The following is a 22,653-nucleotide window of genomic DNA, read 5'->3' on the forward strand; positions in this document are numbered from 1 at the left end:
GAAGATTAATTGCTTTTAGTAGGATACTATGACATTTCACTACAGCCAAGTGGTCCCATGTGTATCAGGGTGTTTTGTGTTGGTCACTGTCAGCTCCGTACTGGCTAGCAAGACCAAACTGGAAATGTCAACATAGTTCTGAGTTTCATAACTTGAGAATTCATAGTTGGTTGAGATTTTAAATATAATAAAGTAGCTACTGTAATACAACATACAGTATTTGTCAAAATCTCTCTCAACTCTAATGTTTCCTTGCTTTTTCATACATACAGTTTATCTGAAGGCTGACCTTCTGCTTCTATTCACATTATGTTTTCTTTATTTTTCTTTCTTTCTTTCTTTCGTATTTCTTTCTTTCTTACACACAAGGGTATCTGCGCCATCTCCCAGATAGAAGAACTCCATTCTCCTCCACCGTCCCTGACCGCTCACAAGCGCCCCCAGCAGGACGTGACTGGACCTGGTCATCAGGGTGATGAAAGGCCTGCTCCTAGGCTGTGTGACCGTGGCTATGCTGCTTCAACTCTCCAGCACCGGCCTGGTCAAGAAGATCATCCGCCACCGCAGAGAAACCCTGAGAGAACCCTCTAAGAACTTGACCCTGCCCCACCCTGACCAACCAGTGGTCTTCAACCACGTCTACAACATCAACGTCCCCTCCAGCTCCCTGTGTTCCGTAAACATGGAGAGCCCAGAAGGAACCAAGGTCAAGCCTAAACGAAGTCCAGTCCAGTCGGTCATGCAGGGCATGGAGAACAAGGACCACACGATGGACGGAGAGAACCAGATCGTGTTCACCCACCGCATCAACATCCCCAAGCAGGCATGTGGCTGTGACAACCACATGCCTGATATGAAGGACATCTTTAGCAGACTGGAGATGCTGGAGTCTGAGCTGTCCAGCCTCAGAGAACAGTGTGGCAGTGGAGCCGGTTGCTGTGGAGCCCAGGTTACAGGTATAGCACAGAACATTTTGACCAAAGACATTCTCAGGCAGTGTTTCACACCTGTTTCAACTATAGGCTTGATAGTGGGTAGATTCGTTGTATAAAATTAGTTTGTGCTAGGGAAAAAAGGAAAATGTTTACCCCTTTGGGTTCCAAGGACCAGGATTTAGAAACACTGTTCTTGCGGCAGTTAGAGTTATAGTTTTCACTTAGATTACATTCCTACATTGCTTTTAATTCTGCTATAGATCAATATTCCCTATTCCGACTCATTGCAATTGTCTTTTTGTACATATATTATTTGCTGCAAAGATTATAATATTATCATAATTTAATGGATGTATGTGTTGTTTCCTCTACGTTTCCTCAGGTGAGGTGGCCACCAAGCCTTACTGTAACGGCCGTGGTAACTTCAGCACTGAGACCTGCAACTGTGTGTGTGAGCCCGGCTGGAAGGGACCCAACTGCACCGAGTCTGAGTGCCCCAACTTCTGCCAAGACCAGGGACGCTGCGTCGATGGGAAGTGTGTCTGCTTCGAGGGCTTCCACGGAGACGACTGCAGCATGGAGCCATGTCAGGAGGACTGTGGGGACAACGGGGAGTGCATCGACGCCATGTGTATCTGTGAGGACGGCTTCACCGGGAACGACTGCTCCCAGACCAACTGCCTGAACAACTGCCTGGGACGCGGCCGTTGTGTAGACGATGAGTGTGTGTGTGACGAGCCGTGGATGGGCTACGACTGCTCCGAGCTCATCTGCCCCAACGACTGCTACGACCGCGGTCGCTGCGTCAACGGAACCTGCTTCTGTGAGGAGGGCTTCACCGGGGATGACTGTGGGGAACTCACCTGCCCCAGCAACTGTAACAACCGTGGGATGTGTGTCGACGGCCAATGTGTGTGTCACTCTGGCTACAGCGGCGAAGACTGCTCCAAGCTCACCTGCCCCAACGATTGTACTGAGAAAGGCCATTGCTTCAACGGGAGGTGCATCTGCGACCCAGGCTTCGAGGGAGTGGACTGTTCCATCCTGTCTTGCCCAGACAACTGCAGCAACAGAGGCCAGTGTGTCAATGGAGAGTGTGTCTGCAATGTAGGATTTGAGGGTGACGACTGCTCTGAAATCTCCTGCCCCATGAAGTGTCTGAACCGAGGCCGGTGTTTGAATGGACAGTGTGTGTGCAGTAAAGGCTTCACCGGGGACGACTGCAGCATCAAGACCTGCCCCAAAGACTGCCTGGGACGCGGCGAGTGTGTTGACGGCACGTGCGTGTGCTTCATTGGCTTCACGGGCAAAGACTGCAGCGAGCTGACTTGTCCCAACAAATGTCTGAACAGTGGGCACTGTGTTAACGGCCAGTGTGTGTGCAACAAAGGTTTTGCTGGGGAGGACTGCAGTGAGAAGACATGTCCCAAAAACTGCCTGGAGAGGGGCTACTGCGTGGACGGGACATGTGTGTGCTTCGAGGGATTCCAGGGCCTGGACTGCTCTGTGCTGACCTGTCCAGGAGACTGTGAGGACCAGGGGAGATGTATGGATGGAGTGTGTCTGTGTAATGAAGGTTTCATCGGAGAGGACTGCTCTGGGGGTAAGAAACCGAAGATTAATCCCAAATGGCACCCTATTCCCTTTATAGTGGACTACTTTTTACTAGGGCCATTAGGGCTCTGGTCAAAAGTAGTGTATTAGGGCAGTGGTTCTCAACTGGTTTTGCCTCAGAACCCAAATTGAACCAGGTTGTCTCAGTTGCAAACCAATATAATTTTTTGGGGGGGCTAAAATGCAACCTGGAAAACTATTTTGAATGCTATATTGATAGTAAGTGTACTAGTTATATGAAAAGGGAACAGCAGTCCCACCTTTTTCATTGTCATTAATTTAATTTAGCCCATATTCTGCATGAGGAATGTTAAGCTCACTGGTTTGAGAACACAAAATCAACCAAATCCTCTAAATAGCGTTGCTAATAACTCTATATTGAAGATACTGTGATTAAAGAAAAATATGAAATTATAAAAAAATATATAGGTTCATTTCTACACACTTTCTACCTGGTTTTAGTAGTTTAATTTTCAGACTGGAGTATTTTTCATAAAAAATGTAAAATAAAAATGTTTGCTCACACTCTCGACCCATTCAAACCTCCCTCGACACGTATGTGGGTCATGACCCACCAGTTGAGAATCGCTGTACTAGGAAATAGGGTGTCATTTTGGACAAACAGAAAGAGACAGAGAGAGAGATCTCACATCCTTTGCTTGATGGGATTATGGCTTGATGTGATATCATTTGTTTATGGCTGATATGTTTGAGGAACATTTCAACATGATGACATTCATTTAAATGCTAAAGTGTCTGGCTGCACAACATTGGTTACATTGCTTTGAATAAATACTGTTGCTGTTTAATGTGGATGTCAAGTGAAAATGTCCATGGCAATTGGAGTCATCTTGGAGAATTGATGATTTGGTCGAATTTATGTCGTTAGATGCCGCAAAATACCTGAAATCAGAGACATTTAAAAAAAAATGGGTTTGGCAATTGATGCTATTCGATGTCCACCCTCCATTGAAGTGTAGTTGTGCAGCTGCTGGAATTTCCAGACAGGAATTCTACGTTCAGCAAATCCGGACATTTTAATTTCCCTTCTCATTAAGACTACATGAACTTGAAAGTGATTCATAGGCATTGTCCTTTGCGTTTGTGATACGTGTCATAGTTGTGTATTATTTTGTCATGTTATAAAGCGTACCCAACCAAGTCCATGGTATTAGCAATAAAAAACACTCATCTGTTACAATTATACCTACTATACTGAATATGTCCCCTAACATGATGTGGTTGTGATTCTCTCCAGTGTCTCCACCCAAGGACCTGACAGTGCAGGAGGTCACCCCAGAGACAGTGGACTTGTCCTGGGCTAACGAGATGCAGGTGGCAGAGTACCTGGTCACATATGTGCCCACCGCCCTTGGAGGCCTGGAGCTGGACATGCGTGTGCATGGGGATCAGAAGAACGCCACCATCAGTGAGCTGGAGCCTGGTGTGGAGTATCTGATCAGTGTCTTCGCAGTCCTCAGCAACAAGAGGAGTGTCCCTGTCAGTGCCAGAGTGGCAACACGTAAGTCAGGAGTAGTAAAAAGTTGACCGAAGACTCTCACCATGTGTCAGATTTTCATTTTCCCCACTATTGTTTAAGGTTAGGATTGGTGGAAGGTAAGCTGATCCTAGATCTGTAACTGGGGAAACTTCAGCCCGGAGATGTAATTCACCTCTACGGTGTCCATATTAAGGCCATCTCAGTCTCTCCTGGAACTCGTGATAAGACAGACTCAAGTCTGACTGAGACTGTCCTAAAATGGACTCCGTACACCCTTACCTCACCTTTGGTACCTGACTTGTCGGCTCTCCCAGATCTGAAGTAATGCAAAAGTGACATTCATAACGGGCAGCCAATAAAAAACGAATTATATCAACAAATTGATTGCAGGGCTCATGCGAACATCTGTTGCTAATCTCATTGAATTAAATCCCTAATTGTACCTGGGATATGGTAGTTTTTCAATGTTGTTACACTTTATTTACCCATCATTGGAACCAGCCAGCCTATTTCCTATATAGTGCACTACTGTTGACCAGGACACAGGGCTGACTGTGATCGAAAGCAGTGCACTATATAGGGAAAGGGGTGCCATTTTTGACACAGTCCATGTGCTGGGTGTCCTGAGGATTTAGTAAACAGAATATCAAACATGGTTTCATTTGTAAGTCTCATCCCATTAGATCTCCCTGAGCCCGAGGGACTCAAGTTCACATCAGTGAGGGAGACTGCAGTAGAGGTTCAGTGGGACCCCCTGGACATCCCCTTTGATGGCTGGAACCTCATCTTCAGAAACACTGTAAGTTGTCAGCAGTAGACCCTCATCTATGCAAACACTGAGTTATCAGTAGTAGACCTCTCATCTATAGAAACACTGAGTTATCAGTAGTAGAACTCTCATCTATAGAAACACTGAGTTATCAGTAGTAGACCTCTCATCTATAGAAACACTGAGTTATCAGTAGTAGACCTCTCATCTATAGAAACACTGAGTTATCAGTAGTATAAACACTGAGATATCAGTAATAGACCTCTCATCTATAGAAACACTGAGTTATCAGCTGTATAAACACTGAGATATCAGTAATAGACCTCTCATCTATAGAAACACTGAGTTATCAGCAGTATAAACACTGAGATATCAGTAATAGACCTCTCATCTATAGAAACACTGAGTTGTCAATAGCAGACCTCTAATTTATAGTAACACTGGGTTATCAGTAGTAGACCTCTCATCTATAGTAACACTGGGTTATCAGTAGTAGACCTCTCATCTATAGTAACACTGGGTTATCAGTAGTAGACCTCTCATCTATAGAAACACTGAGTTATCAGTAGTAGACCTCTCATCTATAGAAACACTGAGTTATCAGTAGTAGACCTCTCATCTATAGAAACACTGAGTTATCAGTAGTAGACCTCTCATCTATAGAAACACTGAGTTATCAGTAGTAGACCCCTCGTCTTCAAACAATCTGAGTGAGGAACACGCCTTTCCCTCGTCTCCCATGGTGGATTTTGTTGTTAATAGATCTGTCTCTACATATTCTACATGGAGGAGGCTGAGATCTTCAGAAGCCAAAAGCCTATCATTATCCCCACTTTCCTGTGGTCGAAACCATACACCGCCCCCTGAAAGGACAGACAGACCCACTCCTAGCTTCAGTAATTGCCCTAGCTATGTGCATTTGTGTTCTAAATGGCACACTTTTGTCTATATAGTGCACTACTTTTGACCAGAAGCCTATGGGTCTATGGTTTCTGGTCAAAAGTAGTGCACTGTATAGGGAATAGGGTGTAGGGTGCCATTTGGGACAAATACTATGTGAACCTGAGTATCCTGTGGAAATCATGTAGCAGAGCCCGTATTCAAGTCTCTAAGTCAGCAGTTAAATGTGACTAAATGTTCTGCAAGGCTTCTGTCGACAGCTCTAATGGCCATGTACTGCAGCAATGAGGCACAGAACCATTATTGTTTCTGAATGCTTTGTTTTTTCTTTTCCAAAGCCTATGAGAAGTAGCCCAAGGACATGAAAGCCACAGTTCATTACATTCAGTCCCCCCCCCCACATCCTTACAGTAGTTTAACCATCACAGACAGAATCCTCTGAGTACGATGTGGCTGCCCTATTCCCACACCAAGACTATGTCCCAAATAGCACCCCATCTACTATAAAGTGTGCTACTTTTGACCAGAGGGGCCCTGGGAAAGTAGTGATTAGGGTGCCATTTGGGAATCAGCCCAAGGCTAACCTTGACTTTGAGGTGGGTAACGGTAGATATACTGTGTGTCTTAAAACATGCCATCTCATTTTAATGACTGGTGTCGTTTGGTGTTGTCAGAAAGAGGAGAACGGGGAGATTCTGAACTCCCTGGGCAGCCCTGACACCATGTTCGAGCAGTCTGGGCTGGGACCTGGTCAGGAGTACGAGGTCAAACTGGAGGTGGTGAAGAACAACACCAGCGGACCTGCAGCACGCAAAAGCCTTTTCACAAGTGAGTCCTTACATACAGCACTTATAGAGTTCTATTCACTTGTTTTTTAGGACAAGAATTTGCTCCTCCAGGCCAATATCTTTCAGTTGGAAAATTAACCTGAATGTTAAATCTGCGTAGATGGTAGCTTGTCGCGCATTAAAACAAGTAAATTAAATAACTATTTCAAAATATGATGAACTATTTCTTGCCAACCTCAAATGTTCTGTAATCCTTGTATTCATGACATATTTGCATTGGATATAATCCATAAACCCCTTCTACGCCATTCTGACCACCTGCTGGAGATTTAAAAGACATGATTCCCAGCAATACACACAGACTCAGAAGCAGCTTACAGCTGTCATAGTTACGCACAGAAACACATTGTCACCTTGATTCACTAGGTTTCTCTATTGAATATCCGCACTGCTGCAGCTCTGTGAGTGTGTTCCAAATGCACCCTATTTCCTTTATAGTGCATCCATTTGGGATGCAGCTTGACAGTCTATCCAAGGCATCCTGAAGTGCCAATATTGAGTGATTTGCTTGTCACTTTTCATGGCAACGTCTTGATTTACCAGAGGTAGTAAAAAGCCATCCCTACCCCCTCGGCTGGTTAACATTTATGTGGAAATCATATTTCCATAATGCTGCTGCTATAAGGGCTAATGGCTTTTATGGGATCAATATAACAATAGGTTTCATGTTGAAACTATACATCTCGTACCCTCTCACTAGCCAAGCTATTTTTAGGTGGCTCGAGGGGAGGTTAAAATATACTGCACTACCAACACATTCATGAATAGTCATGGAGAATGGTGTGCTATTGTCATTTAGGGAAAAAAAGCTTTCTGGAACATTCCAGCCCTAAACTATCAAAATAAAGAAAGTCACACACTCCATGTATAAACTACCAGCAATTTAATGGGTATTTACCAACGTTTCTGCATCACTGTGCCTTCCTCAGGCTCTGGATAAGAGCGTCTGCTAAATGACTTAAATGTAAATGTAAATGTAATGTCATGAATACTTGAACCAGGTTATGTAGACAAAAAGTGCAATGAGTGTAATCAATGACAGTAGTTAGGGGTGTGTCATAATGATTAAGTTAATTAAAATTAATTTGTGAAACTGTTTAAAAATAATATATGGCATATTCAATATGTTACGCTATTGTTATCATATAGAAACCTAATGGAATATTTTATCATATTAGCATCAACATATGTTCTTTCATTCAATTTCACATAATACTTTTCTATTTCATTTCATATTTGTTACATGTGATATTTTGGTTAAACCTTAATGTATATTAGGCATCATAAAACAGGGGGAACATATTAGGTGTACGCTAATAAGCTGTAGAAAAATATATACATTTATAAGACTTGTTCATAAAGGAAACATTTTGTTCATAAGAAGGGCCTGAGATCAAAGTCAACATTCAGAAAACTGTTTATAGATCGGATATCCAATAAGCCTCCCTTTGTAGTAGTAGGATCATCATGTTACCTACTCTCCTTGGTAGAGCAACATGCTCAATGCCTGTGTATTTGAGGGAGGAGATGGGATGGTTAGATTCAACAAAGTGAGCTGCTACTGGATAGTCAATGTTCTTACACCTGATTGAGCTGCGGTGTTCAGCTATGCGTTGTTTTTATTGTCTTTTCGTTTGTCCTACGTAGGCTTTTCCACATGGACAGGTGATGACATAGATTACTCCCTTGGTTTTGCATGAGATGATCCCCTAACAGGGATCTTTCCACCTGTATGTGGGTGTCTGAAGAAAGACGTTTTTATAGTGCTATTGCACTGTGCGCAAGAGCCACATTTGTAGTTCCCATTTGGGATAGGTGTCAAGAGAGTCTGAGTAGTCTCAGGGGGCATGTCAGATCTCACCAAACTATCTCCAATATTGTGACCATGCTTATAGACAACCAGTCGGGGTGCCAGTGCTTTATCAGGATCTTTCATTTTCTCCGAAACCTTCGTGTACGATTGCGTTGTTTTTCTTCTTTGGTTTAGTAATTCCTCTTTTGTTTTTTGAGATATTTTCATCATTGCAGCATCAAGAGTTTTGTCCTTGTAGTCTCTCATTTTGAATTTATCTGTCATTTTTTTGCGTTGCTGTCAAAATCTGACTGGTGGCCACAGATTCGTTTAACCCTGCGTAACTGATTATATGGTAGGCCATTCTTGAGGGGAAGAGGATGCATACTATCTGCACATAGGCACAAGGTATTGCGATCTGTGGGCTTCGTGAATAAGTCTGTGTGTAATGCATCATTCTCTTTGATGATCCATAAGTCCAGGTAGTTTATTTTTCTCTCACCAGTCTGCATGGTGAATTTGAGGTATTCAGAGTTCTCCTTTAGCAGAGTTTGGAATTCATTTAGTTCCTGCTGACTTCCTTCCCATAGCACAAAGACATCATCTATATATCTCTTCAATAGAAGTATTTTAGAAAGTAAGGGGTGTCTCTGTTTTATAAAGGAGTGCTTCTTCAAATTGTCCCACATACAGGTTTGCATAGTTGGGGGAAAAGGGGAGCCCACGGCTACACCCCGACTTTGAAGGAAAAGGTCTGACTCAAAGACAAAGTAGTTATGTGATAATACCAGTTCAGTAAGTTGTAAGATGCAATCATTGGATGGAGCAAGGGTAGAGTCTCTCTGCTGAAGGAAGTGTTGCAGCGTCTGCAAGCCTCCAGTGTGTGGGATGTTAGTGTACAAGCTCTCCACATCAAAAATGTCCAGCAGGGTGCCCTCTGGTAACCTTCCTAAGCCCTCTATCAATGAGATCATGTGACTCGTGTCTTTAACCTAAAATGGGAGATTCTCAACCATCAGTTTAATGTGGTAATCCACAAATGTGGAAATGTTTGATGTTACAGAGTCAATTGCTGCTACAATGGGTCTGTCTACCTGGTGGAGGAGACACTTGTTTGTGTAATTTCGCGACTGTATAGAAAGTTGGTATCTTGGGAAATTTCACACAGAAATTCAACTTATTTTTTTGTGATTTAGAGTACACCTAATATGTTCCCTCTGTTTGATGGTGCTCATTATACATTCAGGTTGAACCAAAAGATTACATGTAACAAATATGAAATTAAGTACGAAATGATTATGTGAAATTGAATGAAACAACCAACGTATGCTGATGCTAATATGATACAATATTCCATTATCTTTCTATATGATAACAATAGTGTAATATATTTAATATGCCATATACTTTTTTTTTAACAGTTTCACAAATTAATTTTAATTAACTTAATCATTAAGACACACCCCTCACTACTGTCATTGGTTACACTAATTGCACTTTTTGTCTACATAACCTGGTTCAAGTATTCATGACATTACCCAGAGGAAGGCACAGTGATGCAGAAACGTTGGTAAATACCCATTAAATTGCTGGGAGTTTATACATGGAGTGTGTGACTTTCTTTATTTTGATAGTTTATAGTTCACTCGCCGTTAGTCTGCACCTCCACACAAACTATTTCTCCTGGGTGTGCGCCAGCTCATGGTTTTTAATCGAACATGCCAGCGCTGACGTGGGAGCTGAACAGACTGGGAGCTTTCACCCCTGCCCTTGCAAGAGTTCTCTTTCAACAAATCAGAGTAAAGACATTTCAATATCCTGAAGCAAATGTTCTTCCCAGGTTTCTGTACTAACCTTTATTGGCTCACCTCCATCCCAATTCAAGGTCAGGCTCTCTCTGCTTATTTATGGTTTGGAAAATGCATTCGCTTTGCCAGAGTAAACAGAACTAAGTCACTAGCTACCTGACATTCTCCTCTTATACGCCCCCTTCCTCTTTATCGGAGGGTAGTTTATACATTATAGCGTTGACTGACACTATAGGACTAGCATGTCCGTGCCTAAAGTTTATGGAGCTGTTGAGCTGTTGAACATTGGAACCTGAGACACGCATACACACACCGCACACACACGTGTGCTTGCACACATGCGTGCACACACATGCACGCACACGCACGTACACACACACACATAAACACACACAAACATACTTTTACACAACAGCACTGGGATTATGTTACCTAGATCTCCATGTAGCTCAAGGCCTCTCTATGTCTGCCATTAAAACACACCCACATCAAATCAAATCAAATCAAATTTTATTGGTCACATACACATGGTTAGCAGATGCTAATGCGAGTGTAGCGAAATGCTTGTGCTTCTAGTTCAGACAGTGCAGCAATATCTAACAAGTAATCTAACAATTTCACAATGACCTAATACACAAATGTATGGATGAGCGATGGCCAAACGGCGTTGGCAAGATGCAGTAGATGGTATAAAATACAGTATAAACATATGAGATGAGTAATGTAAGACATGTAAACATTATTACATTTACATTACATTTAAGTCATTTAGCAGATGCTCTTATCCAGAGCGACTTACAAATTGGTGCATTCACCTTATGACATCCAGTGGAGCAGCCACTTTACAATAGTGCATCTAAATCTTTTAGGGGGGTGAGAAGGATTACTTTATCCTATCCTAGGTATTCCTTAAAGAGGTGGGGTTTCAGGTGTCTCCGGAAGGTGGTGATTGACTCTTATTAAAGTGTCATTTTTTTAGGTGACTAGTGATGCATTTATTAAAGTGGCTAATGATTTGAGTCTGTATGTAGGCAGCAGCCTCTGTGTTCGTGATGGCTGTTTAACAGTCTGATGGCCTTGAGATAGAAACTGTTTTTCAGTCTGTCGGTCCCAGCTTTGATGCACCTGTACTGACCTCGCCTTCTGGATGATAGCGGGGTGAACAGTGGGATGGGTGGTGGTTGTCCTTGATGATCTTTTTTGCCTTCCTTGTGACATCGAGTGCTGTAGGTGTCCTGGAGGGCAGGTAGTTTGCTCCTGGTGATGCGTTGTGCTGACCGCACCACCCTCTGGAGAGTCTTGCGGTTGAGGACAGCGCAGTTGCCATACCAGGCGGTGATACAGCCCAACAGGGTGCTCTGAATTGTGCATCTGTAAACGTTTTTAGGTTTTAGGTGACAAGCCTAAATTCTTCAGCCTCCTGTTGATCCTTCTTCACCACACTGTCTGTGTGGGTGGACCATTTCACTTTGTCCGTGATGTGTATGCCGAGGAACTTAAAACTTTCCACCTTCGCCACTATTGTCCTGTCGATGTGGATAGAGGAGTGCTCTCTCTGCTGTTTCCTGAAGTCCACGATCATCTCCTTTGTTTTGTTGATGTTGAGTGAGAGGTTGTTTTCCTGACACCACACTCCGAGTGCCCTCACCTCCTCCCTGTAGGCTGGGGTGCTACCTCTGCTGTTTCCTGAAGTCCACGATCATCTCCCTTGTTTTGTTGACGTTAAGTTGGAGGTTGTTTTCCTGACACCACACTCCATGTGCACTCACCTCCTCCCTGTAGGCTGTCTCGTCGTTGTTGGTAATCAAGCCCGCTACTGTTGTGTCATCTGCAAACTTGATGATTGAGCTGGAGGCGTGCATGTCCACGCAGTCATGGGTGAACAGGGAGTACAGGAGGGGGCTAAGCATGTACCCTTGTGGGGCCCCAGTGTTGAGGATCAGTGAAGTGGAGATGTTGATTCCTACCTTCACCACCTGGAGGCAGCCCGTCAGATAGTCCAGGACGCAATTGCACAGGGCGGGGTTGAGAATCAGGGCCTTAAGTTTAATGATGAGCTTGGAGGGTTCTATGGTGTTGATTGCTGAGCTGTAGTCAATGAACAACATGCTTACATAGGTATTCCTCTTGTTCAGATGGGATAGGGCAGTGTGCAGTGTGATGGCGATTGCATCGTCTGTGGACCTGTTGGGGCGGTTTGCAAACTGAAGTGGGCCTAGGGTGGCAAGTAAGGTGGAGGTGAGATGATCCTTGACTAGTCTCTCAAAGCACTCCAGGATGACAGAGGTGAGTGCTACGACGCGATATTCATTTAGTTCAGTTATCTTTGCCTTCTTGGGTATAGGAAAAATGGTAGCCATCTTGAAGCATGTGGGTGCAGCAGACTGGGATAGGGAGCAATTGAATATGTCCGTAAACACACCAGCCAGCTGGTCTGCGCATGCTCTGAGGACGCGGCTAAGGATGCCGTCTGGGCCAGCAGCCTTGCGAGGGTTAACACGTTTAAATGTCTTACTCACGTCGGCCACGGAGAAGGAGAGGGAGGCCCGTAGTCTCTGGTAGCGGGCCGCGTCGGTGGCACTGTATTATCCTCAATGCGGGCAATGGTGTTTAGTTTTTCTGGAAGCAAGACGTCGGTGCCCGTGACTTGGCTGGGTTTCTTTTTGTTGTCCATAACTGCCTGTAGACCCTGCCACATACGTCTCGTGTCTGAGCCGTTGAATTGCAACTCTACTTTGTCCCTATACCAACATTCCACTTGCTTGATTGCCTTGCAGAGGGAATAACTACACTGTTTATATTCGGCTATATTCCTAGTCATCTTTCCATCATTGAATGTGATGGCTCGCACATTCAGCTTTGTGCGAATTCCGCCATCTATACATGGTTTCTGATTAGGGTAGGTTTTAATAGTCACATAGACATAGTGTAGTGGGATTAGCATTCTGTGGGTCTAATTGCATGGAGAGATCCCCTCCCCCATGCCCTCCCACATCCCCTCCCCCATGGTGTGTGTTTATGTGGGAGGGAGGGAGGGACCACTCCGGCTCATGGGAAGCCATCATCCTCCCAGGAAACACTCACAACCCTTTAACGACACACACACACACACACACACACACACACACACACACACACACACACACACACACACACACACACACACACACACACACACACACACACACACACACACACACACACACAGCCAGCCAATCTCATTGGCGGTTAAATCTATGTTAAGCTCCAGTGCAGATTCCCTGTTTTATCTTTCTTCTGCAGAAGGTTGACTTTCCTGAAGTTGCTAATTGTGACAAATCAATTCCATCATAATCTAGGGAAAGTGCCTTTCATGCTCTGGGTTTTGATCTGTACTTAAATTAATAACGTTATGCATGGATGCCTAAAAGAAAACATAGTTCATTTTCAAATGATTATTGGTAGTAAATCCTGTCACTATTCATATTCAACCCTGTAACAAAGGCTCTGATGAGAGCTTAAACTCTTTAAATCATATTCCAAGTCTCTCTGCCCTATCCATGGCCTTTTACCAGGACACCTGCACCGAGTATCACCTTATTAAAAATAGACAACCTGCCTTAATAAACCCCGTTCTCTGACCAAACTCTGTTCTCGAGACCCCAAGGGGTGCACGTTTTGGTTTTTGCTCTTGCACTACACAGCTGATTAAAATAATCAACTAATCATCAAGCTTTGATCATTTGAATCAGCTGTGTAGTGTTATGGCAAAAACCAAAATGTGTACCCCCTGGGGACTCGAGGACTTAGTTTGGGAAATGCTGCTCTACATGAAAAACATCATGAATGCTAACTAAATGTTCTCAGTCCTGGGATGCGACCCAAACTGCACCCTATTCCCTATATAGTGCAATACATTTCACCACGTACCATAGAGCTGTATTCATATCGCACCCTGTATTCACCCCCCCCCCCCCCCCACCACCACCTCCTCTATCCCCAGAGATCGATTCTCCTAGAGAGGTGAATTTGCGTGATGTAACGGACACCACAGCGCTGGTGACCTGGGTCTTGCCTGTGGCCATGGTGGATGGGGTGAGAGTGTCCTATGGGCCCAGCGACAACCCCTCAGACAGGAACACAGTGGAGCTGTCCTCCAGCGACACACAGCACCACCTGGGCAGCCTGAACCCCGACACAGAGTATGAGGTATCGCTCATGGCCAAGAGGGGAGAGATGACCAGCGTGCCTGTATCTGAGACCTTCCTAACAGGTGAGACAAGAGTTGTATTCCATTTGGCACCTTATTCCATTTATAGTGCACCAGGGCCCATTAGGGACAAGCAAACTATACAACACTAGGGTTGCAAAAGTTTTCCAGAAATCTTTCAATTAGGAGGGAATAAACAGGATATCCAAGAATGCTCCAACTGGGATTTTTGGAAAAACCTGGAATCGGGAGGGAATAAACAGGATATCCAAGAATGCTCCAACTGGGATTTCTGGAAAAACCTGAATCGGGAGGGAATAAGCAGGAAATCTGGAAACCGTTCAACTGGGATTTCTGGAAAACATGGGAATTTGGGGAAAGTGGCTGGAAGTGTGGATCTCTTTAAACAGCACAATATCAAAATGATGGATGTGTAATAATTTTTTTGCTGGGTCTTTGATTAGAATAAAGGTAATGTTGATTATTGAACTGTTTATATGTTCATGTCTTACCCTTTAGCTGTTATACATTTAGATTGAATTAAAATAAACATCCAATAAGCTTAAAAAATAGATGAAAAACTGTCCAGTATCTTTGATCAACTAGGCCAGGGGTGTCAAAGTCATTTTGCCCAGGGGGCCACATCCTAGGCAAACATACTAACCGGCGATAAAAAAGTGTTGGTCTGTTCTCAACTGGGGTCTGGACCACACATCGTATTGTATTTGCGAGGGGATCATGACATTCCCCCCGGCCTGATCTATGACTGGATGTGTTCCAGACCTGGATGCCCCGCGGGACCTGCAGACGGTAGAGCTGACTGACGAGAGCATTACTCTGGAGTGGAAGAACAGCCAGGCTCAAGTAGACAACTACCGCATCAAATATGGCCCCCTCTCTGGAGGAGACCATGGAGAGCTGTTGTTCCCTACCGGACCCCTGGACACCACCCAGGCCAAGATCACTGGTAAGTGATCTCATTTTACTACATATCTGTAAAACCCTGATGAACTGTAAGGGCCGAAATGTGTTAGTTATATCAATGACTATGTGTTTTTATCAACTCCAACTGCCTTCCAAGAGTTCCTCTTCCAAGAATTCCTCTTCTCTTCCGTTTACTCCTCAGTTCATGCACCTTGGTTGTAGAGCAAGGTAGTGGCAACTGCTCCTTTTCCTTTGTTCAAGATCACTGGTAAGACAGAGCCCCTCCACTAGTCTAGTTATAACAGGATGCTTTTGGTGGTGGTGTTGTGTAATATCTGTGAATTTTCAGTTTTTAGATATTTTTGTTGTTACCTCTTAAAAAAAACAATCAATGTGAGAACAGCTATAAAACAACCGTCCTGTCTTTGTGTAAATTAATATACACTACATGACCAAAAGTATGTGGACACCTGCTCGTCAAACATCTCATTCCAAAATCATGGGCATTAATATGGAGTTGGTCCCCCTTTGCTGTTACAACAGCCTCCACTCTTCTGGGAAGGCTTTCCACTAGATGTTGGAACATTGCTGCGGGTACTTGCACCCATTCAGCCACAAGAGCATTAGTGAAGTCGGGCACTGATGTTGGGCAATTAGGCCTGGCTCGCAGTCAGCATTCCAATTCATCCCAAAGGTGTTCGATGGGATTGAGGTCAGGGCTCTGTGCAGGCCAATCAAGTTCTTCCATACCGATCTTGACAAAACATTTCTGTATGCACCTCGCTTTGTGCACGGGGCCATTGACATGCTGAAACAGGAAAGGGCCTTCCCAAAAATGTTTCCACAATTTTGGAAGCACAGATTCATTGTGGTATGCTGTAGCCTTAAGATTTCCCTTCACTGGATCTAAGGGGCTTAGCCCGAACCATGAAAAAGCCCTAGACCATTATTCCTCCTCCACCAACTTTACAGTTGGCACTATGCATTGGGGCAGGTAGCATTCTCCTGACATCTGCCAAACCCAGATTCGTCCATCGGACTGCCAGATGGTGTAGAGTGATTCATTACTCCAGAGAACACGATTCCACTGCTCCAGTGTCCAATGACAGCGGATGTTACACCACTCCAGCCAACGCCTGGCATTGAGCATAGTCATCTTAGGCTTGTGTGCGGCTGCTCGGCCATGGAAACCCATTTCATCAAGCTTCCGACGAACTGTTCTTGTGCTGACGTTGTTCCACAGGCAGTTTGGAACTCAGTAGTGAGTGTTGCAACCGAGGAGGTTTTTATCACATTACGTACTTCAGCACTCGCCGGTCACGTTCTGTGAGCTTGTGTGTCCTCCCACTTTGCGGCTGAGCCATTGTTGCTTCTAGACGTTTCCATTTCACAATAACAGCACATATGTTGACCGGGGCAGCTCTAGCAGGGTAGAAATTTGACGAACTGACTTGTTGGAAAGGTGGCATCCTATGACGGTGCCACCTTGAAAGTCACTGAGCTCTTCAGTAAGGCCATTCTACTGCCAATATTTGTCTATGGAGATTGCATTGCTGTGTGCTTGATGTTATACACCTGTCAGCAATGGGTGAGGATGAAATAGCTGAATCTACTAATTTGAAGGGGTGTCCACGTATTGCTGTATATATAGTGTATATTGTTTTTCAATGTAAACGGCAGCCTCGCTCTGCCAACTGTTCTGCTGCCAAGCGTTTGCGGCCCTCCTTCTAAATTGTCATTATTAAATTCAATACACTTATTTACAGATGGGCTGCTTTGTTTTTCTGTCATCAAACGTTTGTCCGGCCACAAAAGACCCCCACTTTATTAGAAGACAGCTCAAGGGAGATTGCATTCAGGCCTTAAATGGAATAACACTACTACTTCAATGTGAGATTCATCCTGGTTTAACAAGAAATGCAGGGAGGGCCTATTTTTATCCTCCTGCACCGGTTCCCATTATACTCCATGTTTTGAGTCCGGCGGGCGGACAGACTCTTTTTGTATACCATGTGCCACTGCATCAACGGATTAAGCTCCCTGGCTGAGAAAAAAAAAAGTTCCAAACGGGTAATAGTGTCTTTGTCTGGGGCCCGTTCTTTGTTCTTGGGAGACCCATCCCCTGTAAATAAGGCATTGGCTGTGTCCCAAAATGCCATCCTATTCCCTATATAGTGCACTACTTTTGATCAGGGACCATCTGCCTATAGGTTCTGGTCAGAAGTAGTGCACTATATATGGAATGAGGTGCCATTTGGGATGCATCCAGTGCTTCTATTCAGCTGACTGGCCTCCCCGGTCCCCCTCCGCTCCTCTCCGCTCCTCACAAACCTCAGCACTTTTTTCACACAGTTATTATCTGTAATTGCCTTCACGCTTGTGATTTTATTGATAATGAGTTTCCTCTGCGTTAGGTGTAATTTCATGCTTCTTGTGCCTGGTTGCCTAGTGACCTCTGTGGGAGTTAATAAAGGAAATGAAGGCCGTTGGACTGAGGGCTCTTAATTGCACCGCACAGCGCGGCCACATAGCCGGACTAAAAGGATCTCAAAGCCTCTTATATCATAGCAAATGTTGTTTCTGCCCCATATAGCACCTCTTCTAGATCAACCAGAGCAGATAGAGGTTCCAAACTGAAGAGGCTGAAATAAACCCAATTATGCTTCAATCTATTAGCAAGGCAATTAAATCAAATCAAATCAAATTGATTTATATAGCCCTTCTTACATCAGCTGATATCTCAAAGTGCTGTACAGAAACCCAGCCTAAAACCCCAAACAGCAAGCAATGCAGGTGTAGAAGCACGGTGGCTAGGAAAAACACCCTAGAAAGGCCTAAACCTAGGAAGAAACCTAGAGAGGAACCAAGCTATGAGGGGTGGCCAGTCCTCTTCTGGCTGTGCCGGCTGGAGATTATAACAGAACATGGCCAAGATGTTCAAATGTTCATAAATGACCAGCATGGTCAAATAATAATCACAGTAGTTGTCGAAGGTGCAACAAGTCAGCACCTCAGGAGTAAATGTCAGTTGGCTTTTCATAGCCAATCATTAAGAGTATCTCTTCTGCTCCTGCTGTCTCAAGAGAGTTGAAAACAGCAGGTCTGGGACAGGTAGCATGTCCGGCGAACAGGTCAGGGTTCCATAGCCGCAGGCAGAACAGTGGAAACTGGAGCAGCAAAATGGCCAGGTGGACTAGGGACAGCAAGGAGTCATCATGCCAGGTAGTCCTGAGGCATGGTCCTAGGGCTCAGGTCCTCCAAGAGAAAGAAAGAAAGAAAGAAAGAAAGAAAGAAAGAAAGAAAGAAAGAAAGAAAGAAAGAAAGAAAAAGAAAGAAAAAAAGAAAGAAAGAAAGAAAGAAAGAAAGAAAGAAAGAGAGAATTAGAGAGAGCATACTTCAATTCACACAGGACACCGGAAAAGGCAGGAGAAGTACTCCAGATATAGCAGACTGACCCTAGCCCCCCGACACATAAACTACTGCAGCATAAATACTGGAGGCTGAGACAGGAGGGGTCAGGAGACACTGTGGCCCCATCCGATGATACCCCCGGACAGGGCCAAACAGGCAGGATATAACCCCACCCACTTTGCCAAAGCACAGCACCCACACCACTAGAGGGATATCTTCAACCACCAACTTACCATCCTGAGACAAGGCCGAGTATAGCCCACCAAGATCTCCGCCACGGCCCAACCCAAGGGGGGCACCAACCCAGAAAGGACGATCACGTCAGTGACTCAACCCACTCAAGTGACATACCCCTCCTAGGGACGGCATGGAAGAGCACCAGTAATCCAGTGACTCAGGTCCTGTAATAGGGTTAGAGGCAGAAAATCCCAGTGGAGAGAGGGGAACCATCCAGGCAGAGACAGCAAGGGCTTTTCGTTGCTCCAGAGCCTTTCCGTTCACCTTCACACTCCTGGGCCAGACTACACTCAATCATATGATGTACTGAAGAGATGAGTCTTCAGTAAAGACTTAAAGGTTGAGACTGAGTCTGTGTCTCTCACATGGGTAGGCAGACCATTCCATAAAAATAGAGCTCTATAGGAGAAAGCCCTGCCTCCAGCTTAGAAATTCTATGGATAATTAGGAGGCCTGCGTCTTGTAAAACCTTGAAATCAACCCTTGCCTTGACAGGAAGCCAGTGTAAGGAGACTAGCACTGGAGTAATATGATCCAATATTTTGGTTCTAGTCAGGATTCTAGCAGCCGACAAACCATTCACAGAGACAAAATGATATCTTTCCGACAGATAAGATCTAAACCAGGACAGAACTTGTCCGTGTTGACCAATTTGGGTTTCCAATCTCTCGATGATCGATGGTATCAAAAGCAGCACTAAGGTCTAGGAGCACGAGGACAGATGCAGAGCCTCAATCTGACGCCATTAAAAGGTCATTTACCACCTTCACACGTGCAGTCTCAGTGCTTTGATGGGGTCCTAAACCAGACTGAAGCATTTCATATACGTTGTTTGTCTTCAGGAAGGCAGTGAGTTGCGGTGCAACAACTTTTTCTAACATTTTTGAGAGGAATGGAAGATTCGATATAGGCTGATCAGTTTTTTATATTTTTGGGTCAAGGTTTGGCTTTTTCAAGAGAGGCTTTGTTACTGCCACTTTTAGTGAGTTTGGTACACATCCAGTGGATAGAGAGCCGTTTTTTATGTTCAACATAGGAGGGCCAAGCACAGGAAGCAGCTCTTTCAGTGGTTTAGTTGGAATAGGGTCCAGTATGCAGCTTGAAGGCTCTTCGATACTGCACGGTACTGTCTTTCCAAGCTAGTCGGAAGACTTCCAGTTTGGTGGAGCAGCAGTGAGGGCTCTTCGATACTGCACTGGTCGGAAGACTTCCTGGAGCAGCAGTGAGGGCTCTTCGATACTGCACGGTACTGTCTTTCCAAGCTAGTCGGAAGACTTCCAGTTTGGTGGAGCAGCAGTGAGGGCTCTTCGATACTGCACGGTACTGTCTTTCCAAGCTAGTCGGAAGACTTCCAGTTTGGTGTGGCGCCATTTCTGTTCCAATTTTCTGGAAGCTTACTTCAGAGCTCGGGTATTTTCTGTATACCAGGGAGCTAGTTTCTTATGACAAATGTTTTTAGTTTTTAGGGGTGCAACTGCATCTTGGGTATTGGTTAAATTTAGTTCCTCAATTAGGTGGTTAACTTATTTTTGTCCTCTGACGTCCTTGGGTAGGCAGAGGGAGTCTGGAAGGGCATCAAGGAATCTTTGGGTTGTCTGATAATTTATAGCACGACTTTTGATGCTCCTTGGTTGGGGTCTGAGCAGATTTTTTGTTGCGATTGCAAACGTAATAAAATGGTGGTCCGATAGTCCAGGATTATGAGGAAAAACATTAAGATCCACAACATTTATTCCACGGTACAAAACTAGGTCCAGAGTTTGACTGTGACTGTGACAGTGAGTAGGTCCAGAGACATGTTGGACAAAACCCACTGAGTCGATGATGGCTCCGAAAGCCTTTGGGAGTGGGTCTGTGCACTTTTCCATGTGAATATTAAAATCACCAAAAATTTGAATATTATCTGCTATGACTACAAGGTCCGATAGGAATTCAGGGAACTCAATGAGGAATGCTGTATATGGCCCAGGAGGCCTGTAAACAGTAGCTATAAAAAGTGATTGAGTAGGCTGCATACATTTCATGACTAGATGCTCAAAAGACGAAAAAGGTTGGGGGTTGTTTTGTAAATTGAAATTTGCTATCATAAATGTTAGCAACACCTCCGCCTTTGCGGGATGCACGGGGGATATTGTCACTAGTGTAACCAGGAGGTGAGGCCTCATTTAACACAGTAAATTCATCAGGATTAAGCCATGTTTCAGTCAAGCCAATCACATAAAGATTATGATCAGTGATTAGTTCATTGACTATAACTGCCTTTGAAGTGAGGGATCTAACATTAAGTAGCCCTATTTTGAGATGTGAGGTATCACGATCTCTTTCAATAATGGCAGGAATGGAGGAGGTCTTTATTCTAGTGAGATTGCTAAGGAGAACACCGCCATGTTTAGTTTTGACCAACCTAGGTCGAGGCACAGCCACAGTCTCAATGGGAATAGCTGAGCTGACTACACTGACTGTGCTAGTGGCAGACTCCACTATGCTGGCAGGCTGGCTAACAGCCTGCTGCCTGGCTTGCAGTCTATTTCATTGTGGAGCTAGAGGAGTTAGAGCCCTGTCTATGTTGGTAGATAAGATGAGAGCACCCCTCCAGCTAGGATGGAGTCCATCACTCCTCAACAGACCAGGCTTGGTCCTGTTTGTGGGTGAGTCCCAGAAAGAGGGCCAATTATCTACAAATTCTATCTTTTGGGAGGGGCAGAAAACAGTTTTCAACCAGCGATTGAGTTTTGAGACTCTGCTGTAGAGCTCATCACTCCCCTAACTGGGAGGGGGCCAGAGACAATTACTCGATGCCGACATCTTTCTAGCTGATGTATAGGCGGAAGCTATGTTGCACTTGGTGACCTCTGACTGTTTCATCCTAACATCGTTGGTGCCGACGTGGATAACAATATCTCTATACTCTCTACACTCGCCAGTTTTAGCTTTAGCCAGTACCATTTTCAGATTTGCCTTAACTTCTTGACGCTACCCATCCCGTTAGCGGGATCATTTTCGTCAGCAACCGCTGAATAGCATAGCGCCACAGTCAAATAATATTACTAAAAAATATTAATATTCATGAAATCACAAGTGCAATATTGCAAAACACAGTTTAGCCTTTTGTTAATCCTGTTGTCTCAGATTTTGAAATTATGCTTTACAGCGAAAGCAATCCAAGCGTTTGTGTACGTTTATCGATAGCACCACAAAACATTATGTACACATTAAGTAGCTAGGTCACGAAAATCAGAAAAGCAATCAAATTAATCGTTTACCTTTGATGATCTTCGGATGTTTTCACTCACGAGACTCCCAGTTACACAACAAATGTTCCTTTTGTTCCATAAAGATTATTTTTATACCCAAAATACCTCTGTTTGTTTGTCGCGTTATGTTCAGAAATCCACAGGAAAGAGCGGTCATGTAAAGTGGAACATTTTACATGGAAATTAACCACAACATGTAAAGTGTTGGTCCCATGTTTCATGAGCTGAAATAAAAAACATCCCAGAAATGTTCCATGTAAAGTGTTGGTCCCATGTTTCATGAGCTGAAATAAAAAACATCCCAGAAATGTTCCATACGTACAAAAATATTATTATCCATAATGTCCACAGAAGCATGTCAAACATTTTTTATAATCAATCCTCAGGTTTAAAAAAAAAATATATTCGATAATATATCAACCGGGTGTGTAGGTTTTTCAATAACACCGGGAGAAACAACGGCCGCTTTAC

At 44.2% G+C, this 22,653-nt stretch overlaps 1 protein-coding gene across 1 annotated transcript in view; it reads left to right on the top strand.

Annotated features, from left to right (window-relative positions):
- The window catches only part of LOC115140273 (tenascin-like), a 72,998-nt gene that overhangs the window by 23,603 nt on the left and 26,742 nt on the right, over nucleotides 1–22,653 (top strand). Inside the window, exons 2-8 of the mRNA XM_029678555.2 lie at nucleotides 370–956; nucleotides 1,318–2,538; nucleotides 3,808–4,071; nucleotides 4,734–4,849; nucleotides 6,394–6,547; nucleotides 14,150–14,419; nucleotides 15,138–15,323. Coding sequence (XP_029534415.1) covers nucleotides 476–956; nucleotides 1,318–2,538; nucleotides 3,808–4,071; nucleotides 4,734–4,849; nucleotides 6,394–6,547; nucleotides 14,150–14,419; nucleotides 15,138–15,323 — 2,692 coding nt within the window. The 5' untranslated portion in view covers nucleotides 370–475. The remainder of the gene's footprint in view (nucleotides 1–369; nucleotides 957–1,317; nucleotides 2,539–3,807; nucleotides 4,072–4,733; nucleotides 4,850–6,393; nucleotides 6,548–14,149; nucleotides 14,420–15,137; nucleotides 15,324–22,653) is intronic.

This window comes from Oncorhynchus nerka, linkage group LG13 (genome assembly GCF_034236695.1).
Source record: "Oncorhynchus nerka isolate Pitt River linkage group LG13, Oner_Uvic_2.0, whole genome shotgun sequence".
Taxonomy (NCBI): domain Eukaryota; kingdom Metazoa; phylum Chordata; class Actinopteri; order Salmoniformes; family Salmonidae; genus Oncorhynchus; species Oncorhynchus nerka.